The following is a 24,653-nucleotide window of genomic DNA, read 5'->3' on the forward strand; positions in this document are numbered from 1 at the left end:
TACTTAAAACTATTATAAAGGAAGGTGTCTATTCGTCTAAACAGCTGTTTAACCTGGATGAAACAGTACTCTACTGGAAGTGCATGCTGGCACGCACATATCTCTCTCGTGAAGAGGCTTATGCACCTGGCTTTAAGGCTACAAAGGATCATATGACTGTGGTGCTATGCGCCAATGCCAACAGGGATTGCAAGCTCAAACCAGTAGTAGTTTACCGTTCGGCCAACCCTAGAGCTTTAGCTGGGGCATTTTCCTGTTGTTTGGAGATCTAATGCGAAAGCATAGGTAACTGCGAGCATCTTCACAGACTACTTCTGCAGTCGCCTAACTGAGTTGAAAGACTCCCTGGTTTCTTTATTATTACTTGGGTGGTGGCCATGGATTTTTATCCCTAAAATCTAGGGTTTTAAGATTTTTTTGGGGGGAAGCTTTATACCAAAGCCTGGAGATAAGGTTTGGGGGTACTTTTGCGGGCTCCCACTTCTACATTTATCATGCCAGAGTGGGGAAGAAGCCTTGACACAAGCCCTCAGTCCTGCCCTTTCTGCAGAGGCCCTGCCCCCCACAGAAGCCAAGCCACCTCACCCCTGTAGCATGGTGGGCAGGCACTGCAGCCCCGGCACTGGGGCATGGGGGGCGTGAGGAGAGTGCACAGCCCTAGCCTCCCCAGCCCCAGAGCGTGAGAGGATGGGCGGTGTGCGGAGTGTGAGCGGGGCCAGGCTGATAGTTTGGGAAGGCAATGCTAGCATATCAGTTGCCCATATCCCAGGGTAATTTCCAAGTTTCACATGAACAAATTCATTTACTAGTGAGTATCTTTCCAAAACCTCTTGCTTCCAGCGAGGAGAGGAGACTTCATTTTCTTCATCAAACATGCTTTGGCATTCCACCTGCAGTGAACAAAACCTAGTTTAGGAAAACTCCTAAGGCTATTTGCTACTATAATGGCGTGATCAAGAGGACAAATGCTGTCTTCACAGAGTCTTAAGTGGAAGTATTCCTACCTTGAACAAGGTGAAGGCCCATTCCATGAGGGTACAAGCAGCTTTTCTTTGAGAAGTACTGTGCTAGATATTTTATGGCAACTATTGGGAATGCTAGCCACACTTTTGTGAAGTAGTATGCCTTAATCCAGCCCTCTTCTGCAGATACAGCTGCTGGAACAGCAGTATTACAGGAATCTAGACAATGTACATGTTTCCAAACCCCTCCTGTTTGAATGTTGCTCATCATATACATATAGGGACCAGTACTTGAAGGAATAGAGGCTACTTGCCTATAACTGGAGGTTCTTCAAGTTGTGTATTCCCTTTGTGTAATCTGCTGCCAACTCATCTTCCCTTCTGCCTTGTATCCTTTCTGCTTCACGGTAAGAACAACTACTGAAGAGGTTTCAGTCTGTACCACCCATTATATCCTCAGTTGAGAGTGCAAGGCAATTAATTGCACAAACCAATGGATGCTGTTTTCTATAAATCTCCTGTCTCAGGTGCATGAAGCATATGGATATCCCATATGAAATAAACATAGGGAACACACATCTTGTAGAATCTCCAGTTACAGGTGAGTAACCCCCATCTTTACATCTGCTTATTCCAAGTCCTCTGCTTCTTGGCTTAGAGAACCAATCCAAACTTAGTCTGGTATTTGCTTTCAAAGGAAAGCTGTTAATCCAAGAACTGAATCAGGCACAACATTTTAGGGCTCATATATACAATTTGAAAGTTTTGGTTGGTACTTTACATGAATTTAGGCCCTGAGTGCACAAGGCAGTTACATTTGTACATCAGTATAAAGTTTCATTTGCCTTTGTAGAGTTCATGGGATTCATGCATGCTTGGTTCTGAAGAGTGGCTTAAGTTGGAAAAACTGAGTTTGAGGATAAGCATAAATGGCAATTGTTTTTTGGGGGGAAGGGTTTAGTAATTAATTTGAAACATTTTGAGATGTGTCTCATCTTTATTGGATAATGTTTCCTGTCTTCTTGCTAATCTTGAAAGTCAGGAGTGAGTCTGGCAGAAGCAACCTGAAAACAGGCTGGAACTGTAATACTGTCCCAGTGAAAAATTGTTATACTATCCCAGTGAAATAGCTAAAAGGCTGGGTATTTACTAGATAGCTACAGTGAAACAGGGATTCACTCCACATTACTTCTAACTGGTGCAAGCATGTGGAGAGAGTAAGGGTTGTCATTGTGTATAAAATATAAATGTGAGTACATATAAAACAAGTGTAGGAAGAATGCCATTAATTTGCAAAACCATCCTTAATTTATTGTGGCTTCCTCAGTGCTCTGCAATGTTTCCTCTCTGCATGTTCACTTATTCCAGAGAAAAAATGGAAAGACTGCTACCTGCAGACAGGAATCATTTTCAGAGGTCAAATGGTAGGAGACAGTAGTTGTGGCTACAGCTAGCAGTAGCCTCTAAGGATACGTCTAGACTGCAAGCCTCTTTTGAAAGATTCTTTCAAAAAACTCTCTTTAGAAAGAGAGCATTTAGACTGCAACCACGTCTTTTGAAAAAGTGAGCTGCTTTTTTGAAAGAGAGCACCCAGGCAGTCTGGATGCTCTCTTTCGAAAAAGCCCTGTTTGCATTCAATAACGCCTTTTTTCGAAAGAGCACTTAGCATGTAGCGGAAACCAAGTGTATTGGTGAGTTACTGAGCAGGGTTTGTGAGAGAAGTGGGGATCAGAAGGGGACAGTGTTGAGGGATGGTGGCGTAGACATCTTGGGAGGACTAAGTGTCTGTTGGTTCAAGTGTAATTTGTAGTAAAGGCCAGGTTCAGACTCCAGATTGTGACAGTGACTGTGAGGTCATTCTAGGTGCCCCTCACTTGTGCACGTACCACTGCTGCACAATATTGTAGCATTTCTTAGACAGGACTAAACTACGTGTCATTTGTTTTGCGGGTTTCCTAATGTCTCTGAAGTGTGGTGAGCCACATTCTGCTTCAGATAATTCAAACAACCTGCCTGTTCCCTTTCTGTTTGGCAGCTTTAGTTGCTTTTGTGATCCAAATAGACCTTCTGGTGTGAAGAATGAAGATTTAATAGCACAATAATAACTGGAACAAAAATAAATTTAGGGTTTATTTTATCTGATTTAATTCAAGCATCTTTGTACCTAGTGTTTGTTTGAAACAATTGTACTTATTGCATTCATACCATTAAATTCAGACTTGTTCAATGGGAGACTTTGTAGCTAAGAACATGGAGTTAGTGGTCAGACAGCAGTTGTCTGTACCTCAGAACTGCCAAGGTAAATGATTGCATAATGTATAGAAATGAAACTTATCTATTTTAAATAAGAGGACCATGAAAGTTCTTGCTCTACAAGGACCTTTATCAGTTCTTGTTTCTATATGTACAAAAAGGTAGAGAAAATATTTTTCTCTGAATACTTTGAATGTCTTTGTTAGAGGACATAAAATGAAGTAAATAACATAATACATCACTCTTTTTAGTTAAATTGTTCTTAAGTAAAGCTTTATATAAAATACTAGCTTAAAGAACCAGATCCAAAGTTCCATGAAGTTAATGGAAAGATGCTTCTTAACGTCAAGGAGTTTCAGAAGATGCCTTAAATGTCCTTTGTTTTATTGTCTGCTGATTATTTTCATTTAAAACCAAGAAATTCATTAAACACATCCAGCTTTACATAAACTCCTTTGATAACCTTTCCATGTAAATACACAGTTCTTGCTTTGAGGAAAAATAAGAACTCTTGTAGTTGAGTTGACCACTTGAAATACCACCATCAGATGTATGTGTGCACTAGAATAAAGCAAAGACTATTATTTGTCACCTTTCTCGTACATTATTTTTTTAATAAACGTTCAAGCTTTGAAGAATGCTTATGAGCGGATCAAATCCGACAATTAAGGGAAATCTGCATTTGATTCATAGTGAGCTTTAGCTCTAGTTTGTGTCTTCCGTGTAACTACTTTTTCTAAAGGTACATCTACACTGCATGCTTATTTCAAAATAAGCTATTCTAGAGGAGTTATTCCAAAATAGCTTATTTTGAAATAGCATGTCTACACAACAGGAAAGACTCAATTAATCCGAGGCAGGCTTCCCTAATGTAGACATGCTATCTCGATTTAGAGCCCCAGGAGAGTAGGAATATCTTAGAATGGCCCTAGTGAGGGGCTGTTTTGAAATAGTAGCTGCGGAGCATCTACACACATCTTATTTCGAAATAGCTATTTCAGAATAGGCATTATTCCTTGTAGAATGAGGTGTACTGATTTTGGAATAATCTGTCTGTCCATTATTTCAAAATAACAGAATGGCTGTGTAGATGCTCACATTGTTATTTCGAAATAATACTAGTTATCATATATATAGTAGCCCAGTGTCTGAGAGTCTGTAATGCTGAAATACTGGCTGTTCCCTCCGGCGGGCGCTGTTTCCTGAAATGCTGGCTGTTCTTCTGGGCGGCCCGTGCCGCATGGAGAGTGTGGGGCCCAAATGGCCGCTTGCGCCACTTGCTCCCCCGTGGCAGCCGGCTGAGCGGCGCAGAAGCCGGCTGAGCGGCGCAGAAGCCGGCTGAGCGGCGCAGAAGGCAGCCGAGCGCCATGGCTGGAGATGAAGGGGGTGGGGCGGTGATGTGCGGTGTGACAGCAACTCTAGGCCCCGCCCACTCGCTGTGAATGTCACCACCTTGCCCCCCTTCGCCTCCTGCCATGGCGCTTGGCTGACTTCTGCACTGCTCAGCTGGGCTGCTGTACAGGAGCAAGTGGCGCAAGCGACCATTTGGGTTACGTGCTCCCCATGCAGCATGGGGAGTGCAGAGCCCAAATGGCCGTTTGGGCTCCGCGGTGGAGGGGGGGGGGGGGGGGAGAGAGAGAGAGAGAGAGAGAGAGATATATATATATATGGATGAGGGGGGGGGCGGGAGGCAGTACGAGGAGAAGAGAGAGACCGAAGGCTCAGGAGAGAAGACGGACATTGAGGAGAGACCTGAAAATCCCATCTTATGACGGGCTAATTGGCTAGTCTCGAAATAATGGTGCAGTGTAGACGCATCCTAAGTTGACTATTTATATGTAATAAAGAGAACTATTGTCTTTAGGAAAGAACTGTTGTGTTTAGGTTGTTTCTTGGCCCCATGGCATTTGTCCCTCCCACCCTGCCCTTTGGTGCCTTCCCCTTTCTTCTCCTGCCCTTGCCCCCTCCTCTCACCTTAGCACAAGCCCCTTCCTCTTCTAACCCCCACCTTCCTCTTATTTCTCCCCGTGCCCCTTCCCTCACCTTCTGCCTTTGTCGTGGTGGGTGGCTGCCTCCTGTGCTGGGATTGGAGCCAGGGCCGCCTGCAGTGCTATTTTTAGTACTGTGGTCCCAGCCCACCACAGGCGGCCTCAACTGCAGTCCCAGCACACGAGGCAGCTGCCTGCCACATGGTCCCACCCTGGGAGCAGCTAATGCTGGAGCTTGCATGGTGGCTTCTGGGGCTAAGACTGTGATACTAAAAATAGCACTGCAGCCCTGGCTCCTGTCCTGACACAAGGGGCGCAGCCCAGACTAGATCTGGGGCTGCAGTGCTATTTTTAGTGTTACGACCCAGGCTCCAGCTCCAGCAGCCACCATGTGGCCCAGCCTGGCTGCAGTTCTAGCCCTAGGAAAGGGATGAAGGTAGGGCCAGGGCTGTATAGTGGCCATGTGGCCCTGCCCCAGAACAGCTGAGCATCCTCTACACAGCTCTTCTAAGAAGGTGTGTGATGATCAAATTCTAGGTGTGCACTTTAGGGGGAACCCTGCTCCCCTCCCCCTCCAAGCCCATGGGGCTTTCTCTCTGCCTCTCCTCCCTCCAAGCCTGCAGGCTTTCTCTCCCACTCCCCGGTCCGCGGTGCTTTCTCTGCCTCCTCTCTCCCCATTGCTCCTGACCAGCAGGGGCCTCCTGTCATCTCTCTGCCCCTTTCCCCATCGCTGTCACCAACAGGTCAGGTTTGGGGCATGTGGGCTACTTACCCAATCTGGTGCCAGGCAAAATGGTGAGCCCCAGACCTTCTGGCCACTTTCTTCCCCTCTAATGGTGCAGCTGTTCCTGGTGGTCAATTTGCAATAGAGCTCTCCCCTGTGCTCAGGATAACAGGAAACTGTATACCAAATTTGGTGGTGTTAGCTCTTCTCGTTTAGGAGGAGTTTCTGAACAAACTAACTCAGAGAGATGACTAGATGCACATTTCTAAAATGTATAGACAGATTTTCATCCCATTCACATTGAGACAAAGGTAAACATTCAGTGTCACGCCCACATTGAGACTAGGGTAAAGTGTGCTAATGATTGGATATAGCAACCAGCTCAGTAATGTCAAGGACTGTGGTGTCCAACTAGTTGAAGCAAACCGCCACACACTAGCCACACTCAACTGGCCAAATTGCCACATGTGGCTAGTGTGTTGTACACCACAGGTGTTAAACCTCTGGGAAATAAAATGACCAGTGCATTAGTAAGAGTCAACAAAGAATTTTAACTTTATTTCACCTACCCTGGCAATCAGTTTAAGTTAATCAGTGCAAACGATTCTGTCTGCTCCTTTAATTTTGAAGTCCCATCAGACCCTCTTTTTTCCTTAAATAAAGTTACATATTTAACATCCATTTAAATTACATGGCAGCTTCCAGATTTGAAGAATGGTACATGAACACCTCTGGGGTCTTAGAAAACCCAAGATTTGATTTTGATAAATGCACACCCTGTTCTGTTTCTGTATGTTTAGTGTGTGTTTGCTAAAATGGGAAGTTGTTTTGAACATTCACTTTCTCATTGATAGGTAAGGCTATCTTCAAAGGAGGCAGTTCATAAAGATGATGGAGTTTTTAAGGCTCCTGCACCACCTCCCAAAGTGATAAAAACTGTGACAATACCTACTCAGCCCTATCAAGAGATAGTAACTGCATTGAAATGTAGGAAAGAAGACAAGGAAGTAAGTATTTTCAAGAAAATTTTAAAGTAATTATTGGTTCTAATATATATTGAATGAATAGTGTCAAATGAAGCATTGGCTTTCCCCGTTAAAGGTAGGGGTATTGTTGCATATTTAGTTGAATGACCTAAATTATCTTCACTAAAATATGAATTAGTCTAGTCAGTTTTTCAAAGATAATATTAAATGTGTTAACTTTATATCTGTCCCAACAGCAATGTATTGTGTTCAATATATATTTGTATCTTCCAGTTGTACACTGTTGTTCAGCATGTAAAGCACTTCAATGATGTAGTGGAATTTGGTGAAAATCAAGAGTTCACAGATGATATTGAATACTTGCTAAGCGGACTGAAGAGCAATCAGCCCCTAAACACACGTTGCCTTAGGTGAGATATTTAAAGTATCTTGTATATGTTCCTTTCTTGTATTGAAAGGAAAAAAGTGAGTTAAATATAGTTCTTCTAAATATTTGATATGACTGTAAAATGTCAGTAGTTATCTAGAGTTTCTGCTGCCTGGAACAGCAGCAATAACAAATCTGAAAGTATGGTAGATGACATTTATAGTGTCATGAATGTGAATGTTTAATGTGGGGAAGGATAAAAGAGGATTTTGTACAGTCAAATTACATCCCCTAACTTACTTTTGTACTGATTACAAATGAATTTATTTTTTGCAGTCTTTATCTTTTCTTTATTTGGATATGATTATAAGCAAGGAAGGAAGCATCAATCCACTGCTCTTTAATAGAAATTTCAGTTTTTAAAGAATTATAAATATATGTGTAAGAAAGCATCCCCAGACACTTACTGACATCGATATATTATCATCATGCTAAAGTTTCCTTCACCATTCTCTATTTAACACATGAACATTAGAGTTAGTGTTTGGTTATATTTTGCTCATCTCTACATTTTCTTCTTGCATTGTACATTTAAATGCTATTCTTGACACAAATGGAATTAAATGTAACAATTCACATGCTGAAAATATTGGTTCAATACAGTTTTCTATAGTTTGAAGATCTAATATCTAGGACAGTGATTTTATAGCAATATAAAATCCCTTTTATCTTTCATACTTGTATAATTGTTTCTCTATAGCTGTGGCAAAACTACAGTTATTCTAGAAGAAAAACATGCACTGTAGATTTAGATGATAGTGAAACTTTATTTGGCATTCCGGAGTGTATCAAAAATAGCTATATAATTTTGAAAAGCAGATACTAAGTTACGTCTAGTTAATTCAAGCCATTGCAATAGTGTTGATTGATTTACCATAACTTGCAGAGATCTCAGTTCTCCTGATTGAGTTATGTAGATATACAATTATGTAAATCAGTGGTGGGCCACTGACCCACAGAAAAATCAGTTGGGCGGGGGGCTGGAGTGCCGGGCAGGCTCCCCAATGCTGGGAGGAAGGACCCTGAACCCTGAGGGCTGGATCCAGGCAAGCTGGGGACTGCGTCTGACCCTGGGCCTTAGGTTCCCCACCCCTGATGTAAATAATCGTTGTAACTAAGAACTTTAGAATTAAGTTACTCACATTCAATAAGCTGTTTCTCTGTAAACTTTCAAAAATCTTTTAAATCTTGTTCTCTGCTTCTAAAATTATATAGGATATTAGATCTAACTTGTACTAATGGAAATTTTCATCCTATCAATGCAAGTTGTGTGTTTTCCAAAGAAACCAACATATAGGGATAAGGATAGTTAGGAGAGTCAGAAGCCGTGGTGGCAAACTGAACCTTGAATGCTGCTGTGATTGCAGACTGTAAAAGAGGACAGTTTCATATGCTTTTTAAAGATTCCATTGGTGTCATGGAGAATTCTTTATAATGTAGTATTCCATTCTACTCCTGATATTTGTATTCTTCTTACACCTTTGAAGACCTTTAATTTTTAACTACAGTGGTAAGAAAATATAACTTTTTTTTAAAAAAGTTGAGTACAGCACAGCTGAATGCGGCATTAAGAAACTTCACAGATTTTTAAGGGAACGTATTTAGTAAAACCTGTTCAGGGTGCAGCTGAAAACTCAGACAATCCCAATTAGAATTATTTAAGAAAGTAAATAAAAAACCGTATGTAGGGCAAGAGGAGGAACAAAAACATGACTACCCACTCTAAACAGGCATTTTGAATATTGACGGGGGAAGGGAGAGAGGTATACATACCTGATGGTTTGATTGCTATGGTAGGGCCCTCCTTTTTCACTAAAATTCAAAATTGACTTGGTGGGTTAGTCCAAACTCCTCATCGCCACCACCCAAAATCCTCCTGGCCCAGGGGTGGGCAACGAAATGTTGGCAGTTCACAAGGGTTAGCCCCAGGTGGGCCACTGCCACTATATTTACCTGCACCTCCACAGGTATGGGTGATCATAGCTCCCATTGGCCAGGATCAACAGGAGCTGTGATTCCCCAGTACCTGTGGAAGCACAGGTACCGTAATTTAGCAAATATACTCCGCACCCGAGTATGCCCCGAGGGGGGAGAGGAAGGGAAGTGTGGAGTGTGTGGGGTATGTAAAAACAAATATAACCCACGGCTAAATTATGGAAATTATGGTGGCTAACCGTGGCAGACCTGATTTGGTCTGTGGGACAGTATTTGCCCACCCCGTCCTAGCCCCTAGATTAGCACTTGAAACTTCAGGCATGGTAAAGAGGGATTACAAATAAGCCATAGCAGTTTTTAACCAGGGCGTCAGATCACAATAAACTTTCCTCAGTCCTCTTCACCAAGCTTGTGTCTTACCCAGTGAAGGTTTTTCTTTCAGCTAAAGTTGTTCCCAGAACCCTTGATCTTATTCATTTGCAACCCTATTGAATCTAACAGTAAAAGAAGAAACCAGCTAAGCCCAGTCTGAGTAAGCAGTCCTAAAATAGAATGCTGCATATTTTCATCATTTGAAATTGGTGGTAAATCTTACAAGGATGAAATAAATATATAACAAACCTTTTTGTAAGCCCACAAGCAGCTGGATTTTCTGATATACATATATTCATGTTTGTTAGACTTATTTGCTTGACTAGCCTTTTTCTTAAATAAATGTGGAGACTTTCAAAGACATTAATGTTTGTCTGTTTTTTCTAGTGTTATTAGCTTGGCGACAAAATGCGCCATGCCCAGTTTCCGGATGCACCTGAGAGCACATGGGATGGTAGCCATGGTCTTCAAAACACTGGATGATTCCCAACACCACCAGGTATTCCTATTCCATATGCCCTATACAATTTGGTTAGCTTCAAGTCACATTAGAATGGCTGCACATGAATGGGAATCTTGGAAATATAGAAGTGCATTAATTACGTTTTTTAAATAGTTTGATTGAATTTAACATTTGGAAATAATGGCCCAACTTCAGAAGTCTACACAGAAACACAACATGGGAAAGTAGAGAGTGCCTGTGTTCTCTTTCATGCAATCAAAAGTGGTAGAATTGGAGCTGAGTTTGTCATTGATTTCAAATCTTCTTTACCACTTTCAGTTTTCATACTATTTAATTCTATTTAGTTTAAAGTACTGCTTAGATAAGTTAACACTACTATTTTTCTTTTCAATTTCACTGCAATAAATATCTGGATTATTCTTTATTTTTATCTCAACTTAAACTTGTCAGTATAAAATAGCTTGAATGTAGATACTTTTTCCTTTGTAGCTGTCCATAGTGTGCATCCTACGCTACTAGTGCTGCAAGTTATAGGGCAGTACAGTATTAATTTTTAATGAAAGACCTTGAAAGGGTGACCTGTTTTATTTCAGCTAGTGAGATGAAGCTGAGTTTTCACTTTCCCTCAAACCTCACCAGTTGGGTTCATAGACTCATAGAAGATTGGGATAGGAAGAGATCTCAGGGGTTCATCTAGTCCAGGAGTAGCCAGCCTATCAAAGGCAAAGAGCCACAATAGTTGGGGATAGAGTGCAAAAGGCCGAGGGGAAAAAAGTTGTTGAGGTGGAGGAAAGCCACATCAGGCTCCCATCGGCCGGTGCCATGTTGTCAGTGCCATTTTGCTTTGCCGTGCCGGACGGTGAGCACCGGGGGCCTGGTGACCATTTTTAGGGGCGCAGGGGCAGCTTCGCGAGCCATGGGGGAGGCTTCATGAACCGCAATTTAAGAGGGGGAAGAGCTGCATGAGGTTCGCGAGCCGCAGGTTGGCCAGCCCTTATCTAGTCCCTGCTCAAAGTAGGACCAGCTCCAAATCATTTCAGTGAGGCCTTTCTTGAGCCTGGCCTTAAAAACCTCTAAGGTTGGAGATTCCACCACCTTGCTGGGCAACTCATTCCAGTGCTTCACCACTTCCCTAGTGAACTAGTTTTTCCTAATGTCCAACCTAAACTTCCCATGCTGCAACTTTGAGACCATTGCTTCTTGTTCTGTCATTAGCCACCACTAAAAATAGCCCGGCTCCATCCTCCTTTGGAACCCCCTTCAGGAACTTGAAGGCTGATATCAAATTCCCCCTCATTCTTCATTTCTGCAGACTAAATAAGACCAGTTTCCTCAGCCTCTCCTCATAAGTCATGTGCTCCAGCCCCCTAATCATATTTGTTGCTCTCTGCTGGACTCTCTCCAATTTGTCCCCATTCTTTCTGTAGTGGGGGCCCCCAAACTAAGTACAATATTCCAAATGCAGCCTTATCAGTGTCAAGTAGAGGAGAATAATCACTTCCCTTGATTTGCTGGCAATGCGCCTACTAATGCAGCCCAGTATGCCATTTGCCTTCTTGACAACAAAGACGTACTGTTGACTTGTATCTGGCTTCTTGTCATCCCCAGGACTGTTTCTGCACAACTGGCCAGCCAATCAATCCGTAGCCTGTAATAGTGTATAGGCTCTTTTCTTCTTAAGTGTAGGATTGCAGGCTTTTGTTGAACCTCATCAAATTTCTTTTGGTCCTATCCTCCAATTTGTGTAAGTCTCTCTGGACCTTATTCTTGTTCTTCAGCATATCTCCGTCTCCCCCCAGCTTAGTGTCATCCATGAACTTGCTGAGAATGCAATCTATCCCCTCATCCAGATCGCTAATGAAGATGTTGAATAAAACTAGCCCCAGGATCAACTCCTTGGGCACTCTGCTTGATACCAGTTGCCAAATAGACATTGGGCCATTGATGACCATCCACCTTACAGTCCATTCTTCCAAGCCTGCCTTCTTTAACTTGCCAGCAAGAATATTGTGGGAAACTGTATCAAAAGTTTTGCTAAATTCAAGGTACAGTAAAACTCCAGTGGTCCGGCATCCAATGGTCCGGCACTCCTGATGGTCCGGCACCATCTGGAACCCGGAAGTGCTCCGGGCAGCCGGACAATTGGAGCTGCTTTGCCCCCGGCTTCCCCGATTCAGCCACTGGTCAGTTTCAGCAGCAGCTGACTTGGGGACGCCTGGGGCAGAGCAGCTGGGGTGCTGCCGGGTTGGTCCCGCAGCGCCAAGGGGTGCATCCCCCCCAACTCCACCCCAGGCCCCTCATAGCTCTCCTCTTCCGATAGTCTGTCATATTTGATAATCCGGCACCCCCTGGGTCCTAAAGATGCTGGATTATTGGAAGCTTACTGTATATTATTGTCTACTGATTTCCTCATGTCCCCAGAGCCAGGTATCTGATCTCATCTCATCATAGAAGGTAATCAGGTTGGTCAACATGACTTACCCTTGGTGAATCCATGTTACCTGTTCCTGATCACCTTCAGTGAAAACCATTTCTAAGTTTTGTGGGTGCCATTTTTCCTCTGAAGACCTTTTTGGAGAATGTCATAAGGAGAGTTTGTTATTGAAAATGATTTTGGAAATATCCATTCGATCCTTTGTGTAGTCAAAATCCCAACCAGCTGTTTCTCTGACATCTCTTATAAGTTGATTTGGCTAACAACAACATTGAATTTGCTGTTTTCTTGCAAGAATCAAGAGTGGCATGGAAATGCACACATGAAATAAAATCTCATTTTGTATTGCGAAATTGAAGGTAGCTAAACACAGGCTACCAGGAGACTGGTTAAGGGAGTCACATGAATGAAATTTGTATGAATGTACAATAACATCTTGTGCTATCTTCACAATTGCAACCACTTCTTTATTTTCTGATGAACTAAAACACCAGTTTCAAAAAAGCGCTTGCAATATTTGATTTAAATTGTTTTTTTCCAGAAACATGTTTGACCAAGTAAACATCCACTTTTGATATGTTGAAAAGAAAGTTAGGCTTTCATATAATGTCTTTTAAATGTATTTTAGATATAGAAACTAAGAGATTCTGAACAGCTACTAGTGTTTTTGTCAATAATAGTGTGCTATTCTGTAACAGGAGGATACATATTTGTTTTAAATAAAATATCCTTCTGCATACTTCCTCACTGCTGTTGCATAGATCTACATGACATAACACTTGTGTTTCACTAATATTTTTAATTTAGTTCAAATGATTAGAAATAGATTTTGGTTCTAAGACTCAACAAAAGCAACAGAGAACTCAAATCAGTCCAAAAGGGAATGGGGAAACAATAACTACTTCAAAAAAATAATGCTTGCTCCGAGGGTTGCGTAAAAAGTGTGTAATTAGCTAATCGTGTAGTCAACAGATTTTGTTGACTGCACAATTAATCAATAAGAGTTAGCATTGTAAGCGCTCAGTCCCAGATGGAGCTGGGTTCCAGAGACTACTCTCACTGTGGCTGTGCATTATTAGGAGACTGGGGAGCTGTTGTGCAGGCAGGCTGGCTCACTCCCCTAATAATGCAGAGTCGCAGCGGGGGTAGTTGCCAGGACCCGGCTGGAGCCAGGACTGTCAGCCTGCCAGCGCGCCAGCTATTAAAGTGCTTCTAATGCAGAGGTGCGGTGGGAGTTGATGCTGGAATCCAGGATTGAAACAACTTGTTGGCCAGCCCACTAAAAAATGTGCTTTGCAGAGCTACAGTGGGTGAGGGGATTGCATGTAGCTGATAGTGTTAACCACCCAAATAGTGATTAATCATTTAATGGACTATAGTATTACATCCCTACTTGCTCTTACCACATGCTATTGTGTTCATTGATGATATAGGTAGTGCTAGGTTCACTTAGATTTAGAAAGGTTTTTAAAAAGGACATATAAGAATGTTTCTTTACAGTTTTGTAACTATTAATAGTGAGAGAGTTTGCACTGAATGATAACATAATTGGAAATGTTGAAAATCAATCAGTACTTTCTTTGCAACAGTACTTTATAGTGGGCTTGAGAAAATAAAATGGTTAGTTTATCATAAGAGGATATGAATAGTAGTGCAGTGGGTAAGATTCTTTTGTGCCCAGTAGGCACAATATAATTACCAGGTATCTCAGAAGTATTCTTAAATACAAATTGTCATCTTTGAAAAATAGTTATTCCACATAATTGGTAAACTTTCAAGAAACTGCAGCTTAAATGTCTGTCTTGTCCAAAATATGCTATGAATACTTCAGAGTACCAGATTATTTAATTTTTAAAACAAAAACTGTTTTTATGAAAATTCAGTAGTTACCCATAAAAATGTTTCAAATGTCTTAAACATGTGAATTATTCAGAAATATGGAATACATTATAATATTTGAAGATAACTATCTGTTCCCACAAGCTAGAACATAAATAGAATGAGACTGAAGAGACAAAGACCAAAATTGTTCTCAGTGGGAGTAATTGGCCTTTAGTTTTTGGTGTGTGTGTGCATGTAAGAAGAGCTGAAGAATTTTTTTCTTTTAACATTATTATGGCGGCATTATTTGCAGTTCTGTAATCAAGGTTGCCTTCAGACTTCTGTCATAAGCCCTATTTTTTTAACCCTTCTCTTCCCTCCCCTGTCCAATATTTTTTGGAAGATTAATTTCTTTGAAAATTGTGCCTTTTTAAAATGAAATCTAGAGTGTATTTTCTGGGAAAACTTCATAGCGCTAAGATTCAAAACTTTATATTGGGATGAATCGAAAATTAAGATTTCATCAAATCTAGCATCATGACCCCTCACTGACCCTACTATTTAACCTCTCTTCTCCGCATTGGCTGATGTTCAGAACTCCTAAACCAGTATTTCCTATACTTATACGGTGTGCGTACAAATCTATATTTTTCTGCTGTTGAAGCCAAATTTTTAAGCTAATAGTTATTATGGACCAAATCCCTGTCAAGTAAGCTACTGTATAAAGTACACGTGACCTGACCAAGCTGCTTAAATGAGCTGGATCTATAATCTTTCTGAGTTATTAAATAACTCTCCTTTATTAGCACATCTTAAAGAAGGGTGCTGCTATCCTAGGGTCCCCGGCACACATTGTCTTTCTGTTGATTTCCCACATCCCCTGTCATCTCTGCTGCACAGATAGCTCCCAGCCTCTTTGCTTGCCTACTTCTCAGAAACCTTTTAGAGGCTTATCTGCTCCCTTAGCAGACTCATTGGCCTACATAGGTTTTTTTGTGTGCACTTGCACAGAAACCTTGAGCTCTCCCATTGCCCCAGATCTAATTCTGTGCTCAAAGTGACAACCCCCCAGCATATCCACTCCAACACAGTCTATATCATCTCTCTCTGCCAACCATCCAGGCTGTGTCCCTTGTTGTCTGGTTTACACTGACGAGGGGCTCTATGATGGGGCAGGAAAGAGGGTGCAGGAATTGAGGGGCAAACTGAAGCAGCATGATTACAGAACACTCTGAAAAGACACGAGGTAAGTGGTCCCAGGATGATCTCTCTCTACACATAAATGTCAAGGAACTCTGGGCAGTCCATCTGGCCTGTGTGGCTTTCCTCACAAGGGGGCAGGCCGGTCCTTATCCTATCAGACAACATGGCAGTGGTCTCATATATCAACAGACAAGGCGGGGCGCACTCTCCCCGCCTGTGGGACCTCTGCATCAGGGCGGACATTCACCCGATGGCCTCTTACCTCCCCGGATCCCAGAATGCCCTGGCAGACCAGTTGAGCAGGGCCTTCTCCAGCCACGAGTGGTCCTTCAGAAGGGAAGTAGCTTCTTCCGTCTTCCACAAGTGTGGATTTCCCTGCCTAGACCTGTTTGCCCCCAGAAAGAACAAGAAGTGTCTGAGGTTCTGCTCCCTCACGGGGCTGAGGAGGGACTCCCTGGGAGACACACTACTCCGTCTCTGGCCCAGGGGCCTACTATATGCCTTCCTACACCTTCCCACTGGTTCACAGGATCCTCTTGTGAGTGCGGGAGTTCAAGGCGTCCCTGGTTCTTATCACCCTGGCATGGCCCAAACAGCATTGGTTCTCGACCCTCCTCAGCCTGTTGTGCAAGAGGCCAATAACCCTCTCATTGCTCCGACCCCACCTCCTTAGTTTCTGCTTTGGAGTTCTCTATGTGGAATGGACATGAGCAATCACTCGAAGAAAGAACAGTTACTTACCTCATAACTGTTGTTGTTCGAGATGTGTTGCTCATGTCCATTCCAAATCCCACCCGCCTCCCATTCTTCGGAGTACTCCGGTAAGAAGGAACTGAGAGGGTAGGGGGCCAGCAGGGGTATATATCAGCTGGTATACCAGCGCCACTCCAGGGGGCTCCCTGCTGGCCTGACAGGCACTGCTGAGGAAAAACTCTCCGGCGACGCATGCATGTTTGTGTCCATATACACACCTACATGGAATGGACATAAGCAACACATCTTGAAGAAAAACAATTACAAGGTAAGTAACCATTCTTTAGTGATAGTTTAGGAACGTAATAGCTAGGTTATCAATTCAGTGACCTGTGAATGGTTTTGTTTTTCCTATAAGCCCAAACAGTGGTTGGTCTGTAGCCAGGCCACCTGATGTGGAACTCAATTTGGATCTGGTACTTTTCTGCTCAAGGTGAGAAGTTTGAACTGATTACAAAGAATTGGGCAAGAGGAATATAACAGTAGAGCAAGTGGCCAGATATCAGGAGACCCTCCTCACTCCCTGCCTAGCACCCAAGATGCCTGCTAGAAACACCTAAGATTGACCTGGGGGAAGGACTGGCCCCAAACTACATTTTTGTCTTGCTTGTGAAAGAGATAATTAGGAACAACTGTTTAAGGTCAGAATTTGCACGTAATAAGTTTTAGTGCATTAGCAATAGCTGGCATATTTTGTTTATTTTGGCTTTGTAACTTAGATTTGTTTTTGTTTTCACTAGCAGTGACTTACATCCTTCTTTTTATACTTAATAAAAACACTTTTGTTTATTCTCAAGCCCGGGGTAAATAATTGTTATCTGGGGGAGGGGAGCACCATGCTACATACCTCTCTTTCATTGGTAAAGAGGGCAAACTTATGAGCTTTGTCTGTAAAACTCTTATACAGAGGAAGTTGCATTTATTTGTGGTTTTGGTCCCTTTAGGTGCTTGGATACCTGGGTGCTGTCAATAGCTTTATAGCAGAGCTCTCCCAGAGCTAAGCTAGTTCAGCATCTATGTTGCTGTGCTAAAGCTCAATAACTCAACTCTGTGCTTTGGCTAGGGAGATCAGAGCTTCCAACAGGACAGAAGGATACCCTAGAGAGTAGGAAGGGGGTGGTGATGAGTGGTTTGATCAGCACACAGGACGACAATCCCAGGGATGACTTCTGGATCCAACCTACCACAGACTGGTTCTTGCCAGGCTTTTTGTGGGCCAGACTGCCAGACTGGGGAATCCTTAACTCAAGGGACAGAGTTTCTCTGGGTTTAGGGAACCCTCATGGGGGACTTCCACTAAGAATTTGAGGCTCTGTGCTGGGAATCCCCAACGAACTGTAGGCAATGATTCCCTGCTTTCTGGGGTGACATTTTTATGACTTGTCCTTCATCCCTGCAGAGCCTCTTCTGTCTTCATCTCTGTCTCCTCTCTTGCCTTCTCTCTAGCTAACCAGAATTTTAATCCCTGCCAAACTATATCCTCAGAACCCCTGCTACTTCCCCTTTGCACCGGTCCTTCCCATAATTCCCTTCTGTATTGCTGCCCTGAAGTTTTCATTTGTTATCCTCTCTGCCCCAGTGACTACTTGGGGGCTATTTTCAAATGCTTTGCTTCTCTAGCAGGATTTTGTAAATTAAACAACTGATTTGTTGACTTGCCTGTGTTGGCCAGGGAAAGAGTTAGTGTCTTGCTAGAAAGAACAGTGTTCAGACACAGTTATAGTTACCAGTTTCAGTGCTGGCATAGGCAGAATCTGACCAATTTCTCCTTTAGATAACCAACTTTGTTAAAAACTTTTCCTGTATAAGTGTTGTACAGTCTTCATCTAGCACAAGTATTGCTACAATTTTATATTTCTTTTGTTTTCAAGAATCTGTCACTTTGTACAGCAGCTCTTATGTACATCCTAAGCAGAGATCGTTTGAACATGGATTTGGACAGAGCTAGTCTAGATCTGATGATTCGGCTTTTGGAGCTAGAGCAAGATGCTTCTTCTGCTAAGCTGCTTAATGAAAAAGACATGAACAAAATTAAGGAAAAAATCCGGCGACTCTGTGAAACTGTTCACAACAAACATCTTGATCTCGAAAACATCACGGTGAGTCTGTTGTGTTTGAAAGATCTGTTTTAAAATTTAACTTAAGTGAAATGCTTGGTAAAATGAACTTTATTGGCAGCAACTATCTTTTAATTCTAGTTAAAGTATTTATCTTGTGTCTTGTGGGGTGTTTTGGAATCCAAGAGTAGTCTAAAATGTCTTCAGGATTCTTTGTAGAATATCCTTTTATATGCTGTGCTCACTTGTGTCATGTTTAAATTTCCAAATTCTTTTCTAGGCTACTCTAATTCTATATAGTAAGTTACAGTAGTTCTGCAGTTCACCACATTATTGTCCTATTGTAGATAGTAATATAGTTTTTAATTAAATAAGAATTAAACATGAAGTATATATGATATTTCACCTACCAAAATTAGATAACAATAACAATAAAGGTTTGTCTGTAGAAATACACAGTTAAAGCTGAAATTATTCTCAAGTTGCTCCAGGTGTCTTTGCATCATCAAGTAGTTGGATAGTTGTGCGTAATTAAAGCATAATGTGATGAGGTCAGGACTGACTTTTCTTCTAAATACCTTTGCTTTCCTGGCCATTTTAACATTTGTATGTACGAACTGTCATTGCAGGTCGGAACAGCAATTCAGTTATTCTAAAATCTTGCCTCCAACAGTGGCTGGTATCAGAGTGTTCAGATGCTTTCCCTTTTATACAGGGGTGATGGAAAACCCCAAAAGATACAGAAAAAGTAGGGGAAAATTCTTTGACTCTTTGCATAGTGGGCAGTCCACTGACAAAACTGACATTTGAACTAGGGATGTAAGCGACTAATTGACTGGTTGCTCTCATGAGCCCTCCTCCCCCCCCTTGCTCAGAGAGAGGCAGCAAAGGGGGCAGGATCCGTTGCTGGGGGAGCTGGCTTAAAAGGCAGTTTCCCCACAGTACCATCTCCGTAGGGAGAAGGAGCGGGGCCAGCTGGGGACTGTTTAAGTCCCCCGATGGCCATGCTCCCTGCGACGCTTCTGCTTTTGAAATGTAGCAAGAGCCAGCTCGGCTCTTACTACATTTCAAAGGTGGAGGCACCCTTATCAACTAATCAAATAGTTGATGTAATTTGCATTGACTATTTGATTAATCTAAATTTAACATCCTTAATTTGATCCAGATTTAATCACCTCTTCTTGTACACCTAATACATATATCTCACACTCTGAAATGGAAAATATGTACCATTTTGATTTGATATAAAAACATGAAAAACTTGTATATCCAGTTTGGTAGCCTGAGTATAAACTGCAGTGTATCTGTACAGATCAGCAGTTCTCAAACTGTAGGTCGCGGTAGGGATGTGACTGTATAACCATTTACACAGTTAACCGATGAGTTTGGGCTCATCAGTTAATGTGCACGGTTACATGCAGGGCTCCCTTCCTGCACATTGCTACAGGAGCACAGCAGGAGCCAGTGGGCACAGGAAGCTGGCTTAAAAGCAAGTAGGCTCCTGGGTAGCCAATTGCCCCCCCAGCATGTAAGTGTGTAACTGCTGAAAATTTCAGTGGTTACAGATTTACTTGAATAAACAAATTTTAACATCCCTACTTGTGACACTTGTTTTAATGGGATTGCCAGAGCTGGCATTAGACTTGCTGGGCCTAGGGCTGAAACAGAAGGCCAAGTCCCACCGCCTGAAGCTGAAGCCTGAGCTCTTCAGCCCTGCATAGTGAACTTCAGATTAGACATCCTGACTGAGGCTGAAACCTTTTGGCTTTGATTTTGTGTCTCTCCCCCTCCCCCCTTGCCTAGAGAGGTGGAATTTGGGCTTGTTCTCCCCCTTCCACGCTCTCACCTGGGTTTGTGAGGCTCAGGCTTTAGTCGCCACTCCTGGGGTCATGTAGTAATTGTTGTTGTTAGAAGGGGGTTGTGGTGCAATGAAATTTGAGAACCCCGGTACAGATACAAATTCTGATGGTCCGGCACCATCAGGAACCCGGAAGTGCTCCGGGCAGCCAGACCATTGGAGCTGCTCTGCCTCCAGCTTCCCTGATTCAGCTGCTGCTAAAACTGACCAGTGGCTGAATCGGGGAAGCCAGGGGCAGAGCAGCTGAAGTGCTGCCGGGTAGGTCCCATAGCACTGCCCCTCGGGGCTGTGGGACCAACCTGGCAGCACCCCAGCTGTCCCCGATTCAGCCGCTGCTGAAACTGACCAGCGGCTGACTCCAGGAAGCCTGAGGCAGAGCTGCTCTTCCCCGGCTTCCTGGAATCAGCCCCTGATCAGTTTCAGCAGCAGCTGACTTGGGTACACCTGGGACAGAGCAGCTGGGGACCAACCCGGCAGCGCCCCAGCTGCTCTGTCCCAGGCATCCCGATTCAGCTGCTGTTGAAACTGACCAGCGGCCGACTCCAGGAAGCCGGGGCACAGCATCTCTGCCTCAGGCTTCCTGGAGTCAGCTGCTGATCAGTTTCAGCAGCAGCTGACTTGGGGACACCTGGGGCAGAGCAGCTGGGGTGCTGCCGGATTGGTGCAGTAGTGCCGAGGAGCACTCCAGCTGCTCTGCTGCAGGCGTCCCTGATTCAGCCACTGCTGAAACTGACCAGCAACGGCTGAATCAGGGACGCCTGGGGTAGAGCCGGACTATCGGAAGGGGGGGCTATGAGGGGTCTGGGGTGGCATCCCCCCACCCCACCCCAGACCCCTCATAGCCCACCCTTCCAATAGTCCGGCATATGTGATAATCCGGCACCCCCTGGATCCTAAAGGTGCTGGATTACCGGAAGTTTACTGTACTACCTTGCTTAAATTTTTTGTGGCTCTTACAACTGGACAAACTGTTTGGTCCCGTGTTTTTTTGTTTTTTAAGTTTAAAGCTGCTGGGGTGAGACTTCTCCTGCTAGTTTCATCCTCTCAGAAATAAGAATGAATAGATTATAAACCTTTCAAAAACTTATGTTTAAAGGAAATGCAGATACACTGACTTGGATTTTGGACTAGCTGGACCACAGGTCTGAACTGAAAGAATAGAACTGATAGTATGTTACCACTAGATGGTATAACAGATACAGCCTGTATTTCAGTGTAACAAACATTAATGTAGTGTAATGTGAGTCTTTCCTTAGTGTTGCATTATGTAATGCACTTTCCTGAGTGCCTTAATTTTTTCTATTTTGAATTTTACAATGATTTTTATCAGTCTGATACTTTATTAAAAATCGGGTTTTTTAAATTTGTGAATTGAAGTTTTAGAGGCTTTACCTCTTGACATAACATCTTCAGCGGTTAGCAACAGTCTCCAGATTACATTAATGTTTCATTTAACACCAAGATAAAAGAAAAGATACCTTGGTTGAGGTGCCTTTTCCATTAGCTTGGGGGGGGGAGGGGGGGTTGTTTGGGGTTTTTTGTGGGGGGGGTTCATTCTTCTACTCATTTTTCTCAAGCTTTCAGTTTTGGAACAAATTGCTAAATTGGCATTAGAAGACATGTTGGTGAAAGGAGTTGAATTGTTTCAAGGAAAAGACTCTGCATGGCTGCTACATACAGCTAAGGAGTTTGATGACATAATGCAACATAGTTGGCATTTCCAGTTAGCCTTTTATAGCACATAGTTATGGACCTAAGAATTTTCTGGTCTTCAGATATTCCCCAAATGAGGCTGAATTTGAGGTTGCTTTTTGTTTTAACTTGGCTGCTTAGTTCACAGCTAAACTAACAACCTTAATGCCATTAATGCCAAACAAATTGTTCCAAGAACACATCCAGTCCTGAAATGTCTAGCTGTAAATTGATGGTGTTCCATGTCTGTTCTGTTAATCAAGGAGGTTGACTTGATTGACATAAATGTTATTCAAAATAGTGCAAATTTTGACTAAACTAGCCTTTTAATGTCCTGTTTCACCTTCCCAATGCCTCATTTTAGATACTGAGTTGTCTTTGAGTTCTCATTATATAGGCCTAAGGTATTTAGGAAATAGCCTTTGCAGTCTGCAACGAGGAGTGTAATTTCCATTTAAGAGCTAATAAAATGGATTTGATTTTGCACGGACTATGTGATGCCATGTTTCAGGCACCATTACTACTTGGAGCCCATTCATTTAGGGCAAAGGGAACATGGATAACATGTCTCTGAAACACTTCCCTTATAGCAATCTCCAGGAGTGCAATCTGAAAATCTGTTCAGAATTTTACATGGTATTCCTCTGCATTTGTTGTGGTCTGGAAAATATTATATTGCTAACTAACTTCTCACAATTGAGAATATATGGAGGCTATATCAAAGAAGAAAGGACATTTACAGGAGGTCCTGACTTGGAATATGATCGGTTCCTGGGGAAATGTCGCAAGTTAGGGGCGTCGTAACTCAAACCCTAATTTACGATAGGCACAGTGCGCCGTCGTAAATGCAGGCTGAGGACGTAAGTTGGGGATTTCTGGCTGCTTCCACACTTACAAAAATGGTTGTAAGCGCAGGGGGTCAGAACTTGGGCGGGTCGCATCTCAGGGGCCTCCTATATTTGCCTGTAACAGTTGTGGGGGTTTTTTAAAGGATGATTTTGCATATTTACAGTAGCCTTCTATCTTTCCCTCTTCTTGGAAGAGCAACACTTCAGGAATACTGGTTTTTATGGAAGTGTCTGGAGTTTGGCAGTGTTTTGGAGCCCGTAGGAGTCCAAGTCTCCCAACTGGGTTGACAGACGTGGGATAACCAGGCTCACTCTGCTGCTTCAAAATGCTGTGCAAAACAATACCCCGTGTGGCCCCAGATCCTTCCATAATGAAAGGCCCCTAGCTGTATCTCTCCATCAATTCCATAGCTGCCTAAACAGTGCTTGTGGCTCAGGCTGGAGCTCAAGCATGAAGCCTAGAAGTAGCGTGGTCTTTAATAATCTCGACTAAAACAGTTTCTTTTGACATCCTGCTCTTTTACTTGTTGTATTTGTGGTAGATATAAAATGACTAGATTTGCATATGGCCTAAGGTTTGATTTACCTGTATTCTTTAGCATATGATGTGATTTTTAGCATTTGTTTGCCAGTTCTATGTGGCTTTCTGTGCAAGAGATTTAGCTTGTCTTTGTTTACTGTTCATGGTTGCTGCATTGGCTTTAGCCTTACTAAAGCGATCATCAAAATAAAATCTAAATGTTTTCCTAAAACATAGCAAGGAGTATTTTATTTATTTGGTAAAACTTAATGGTTTTTATCTAAACTTTTTAACATAGGATTGAGGTGTAGTGGTAATCCTCAAACTTTTCAATGTTTGTAGTCTGGTGTATCCAAAGCATTTTTTTTTATTTTTAAATGTGGAAAATATTTTAAATACTGGAAGGGTTTTCCCCACTTAGAGTTTGTTGTCCTGCTAATTAACACCCTGTCCTTGGCAGGTGTAAAATTAAAATGTTTTCAGCAACAAGAGGAAACCTAATCTATCTGGCAGATAGAGAAGCAGTATTTTGTGGCTTTGCTTATTTTTTGCAGTCTATCTGATTTTAGCCATTTTCTTCCTCAGTTAGGTGTTAGATAACAGGAAGTGCAAATGAAAGGAGACAGTTTGACTCTCTTAAATTACTGGCAAAATGGAGAAATCTAAAAATGAACGTGCAAAGGCTTGTAGTCCAGGCTGCCCCTCCGAGTCTTAAACCCTTCTCAGTTTCACTAGCTCCCTCTGGTGGCTGTCATACATGAAGATAATTTTTTTGTTCAGTTACGTCGTGGGAATTTAAACTCCAATGAGTTTATGGAGTTTTTTTATTTAAACACTGAAATAACTTATTTTGACAGTAGCCATAACTCCGAAGTACCCCAAAATACTGAAGTATAGACTTTGAATTGGAGGATTCACTCTGTGCATCTCTAGCTGATACTGTATTGATTGATTCTGATAGGCTAGACATCTGTAATGCTTGTCAATTTGTGATTCACTAATTAAATGATTCCCGTGGATAAACTATTTATTTCTTTTTAATTCCTGGATTCAGAATTATTGCACATTCTAAAGGCCTTAAGGTTATTTTTGTAAGATATTTTTATGTACTAAGAGGCTGTTGGTGATGGAATTACTTTACTAATTTTAGATTCTGACTTTTTCAGACTGGGCATTTGGCAATGGAGACGCTATTGTCTCTCACCTCAAAACGAGCAGGAGACTGGTTTAAAGAAGAGCTACGACTTCTAGGTGGTCTTGATCATATTGTAGATAAAGGTATATTGAATACATTTCATTTGACTCATTGAAAAGTATAAACGAATTAGATGGCGATTTATGATGGGAAGATTTTTCT

General features: G+C 42.4%; 1 protein-coding gene across 3 annotated transcripts in view; it reads left to right on the forward strand.

The window, feature by feature from the left end:
* WAPL (WAPL cohesin release factor) overlaps positions 1 to 24,653 on the forward strand; it is a 135,654-nt gene that overhangs the window by 91,440 nt on the left and 19,561 nt on the right. For all 3 annotated transcript variants that reach the window (XM_075934835.2, XM_075934834.2, XM_075934833.2), the window contains exons 6-10: positions 6,782 to 6,934; positions 7,187 to 7,323; positions 10,035 to 10,146; positions 18,193 to 18,420; positions 24,463 to 24,574. In XM_075934835.2, the coding sequence (XP_075790950.1) occupies positions 6,782 to 6,934; positions 7,187 to 7,323; positions 10,035 to 10,146; positions 18,193 to 18,420; positions 24,463 to 24,574 (742 nt within the window). The remainder of the gene's footprint in view (positions 1 to 6,781; positions 6,935 to 7,186; positions 7,324 to 10,034; positions 10,147 to 18,192; positions 18,421 to 24,462; positions 24,575 to 24,653) is intronic.

The sequence above is a fragment of the Pelodiscus sinensis genome, chromosome 8 (assembly GCF_052426305.1).
Source record: "Pelodiscus sinensis isolate ZL-2025 chromosome 8, ASM5242630v1, whole genome shotgun sequence".
Lineage (NCBI taxonomy): Eukaryota > Metazoa > Chordata > Testudines > Trionychidae > Pelodiscus > Pelodiscus sinensis.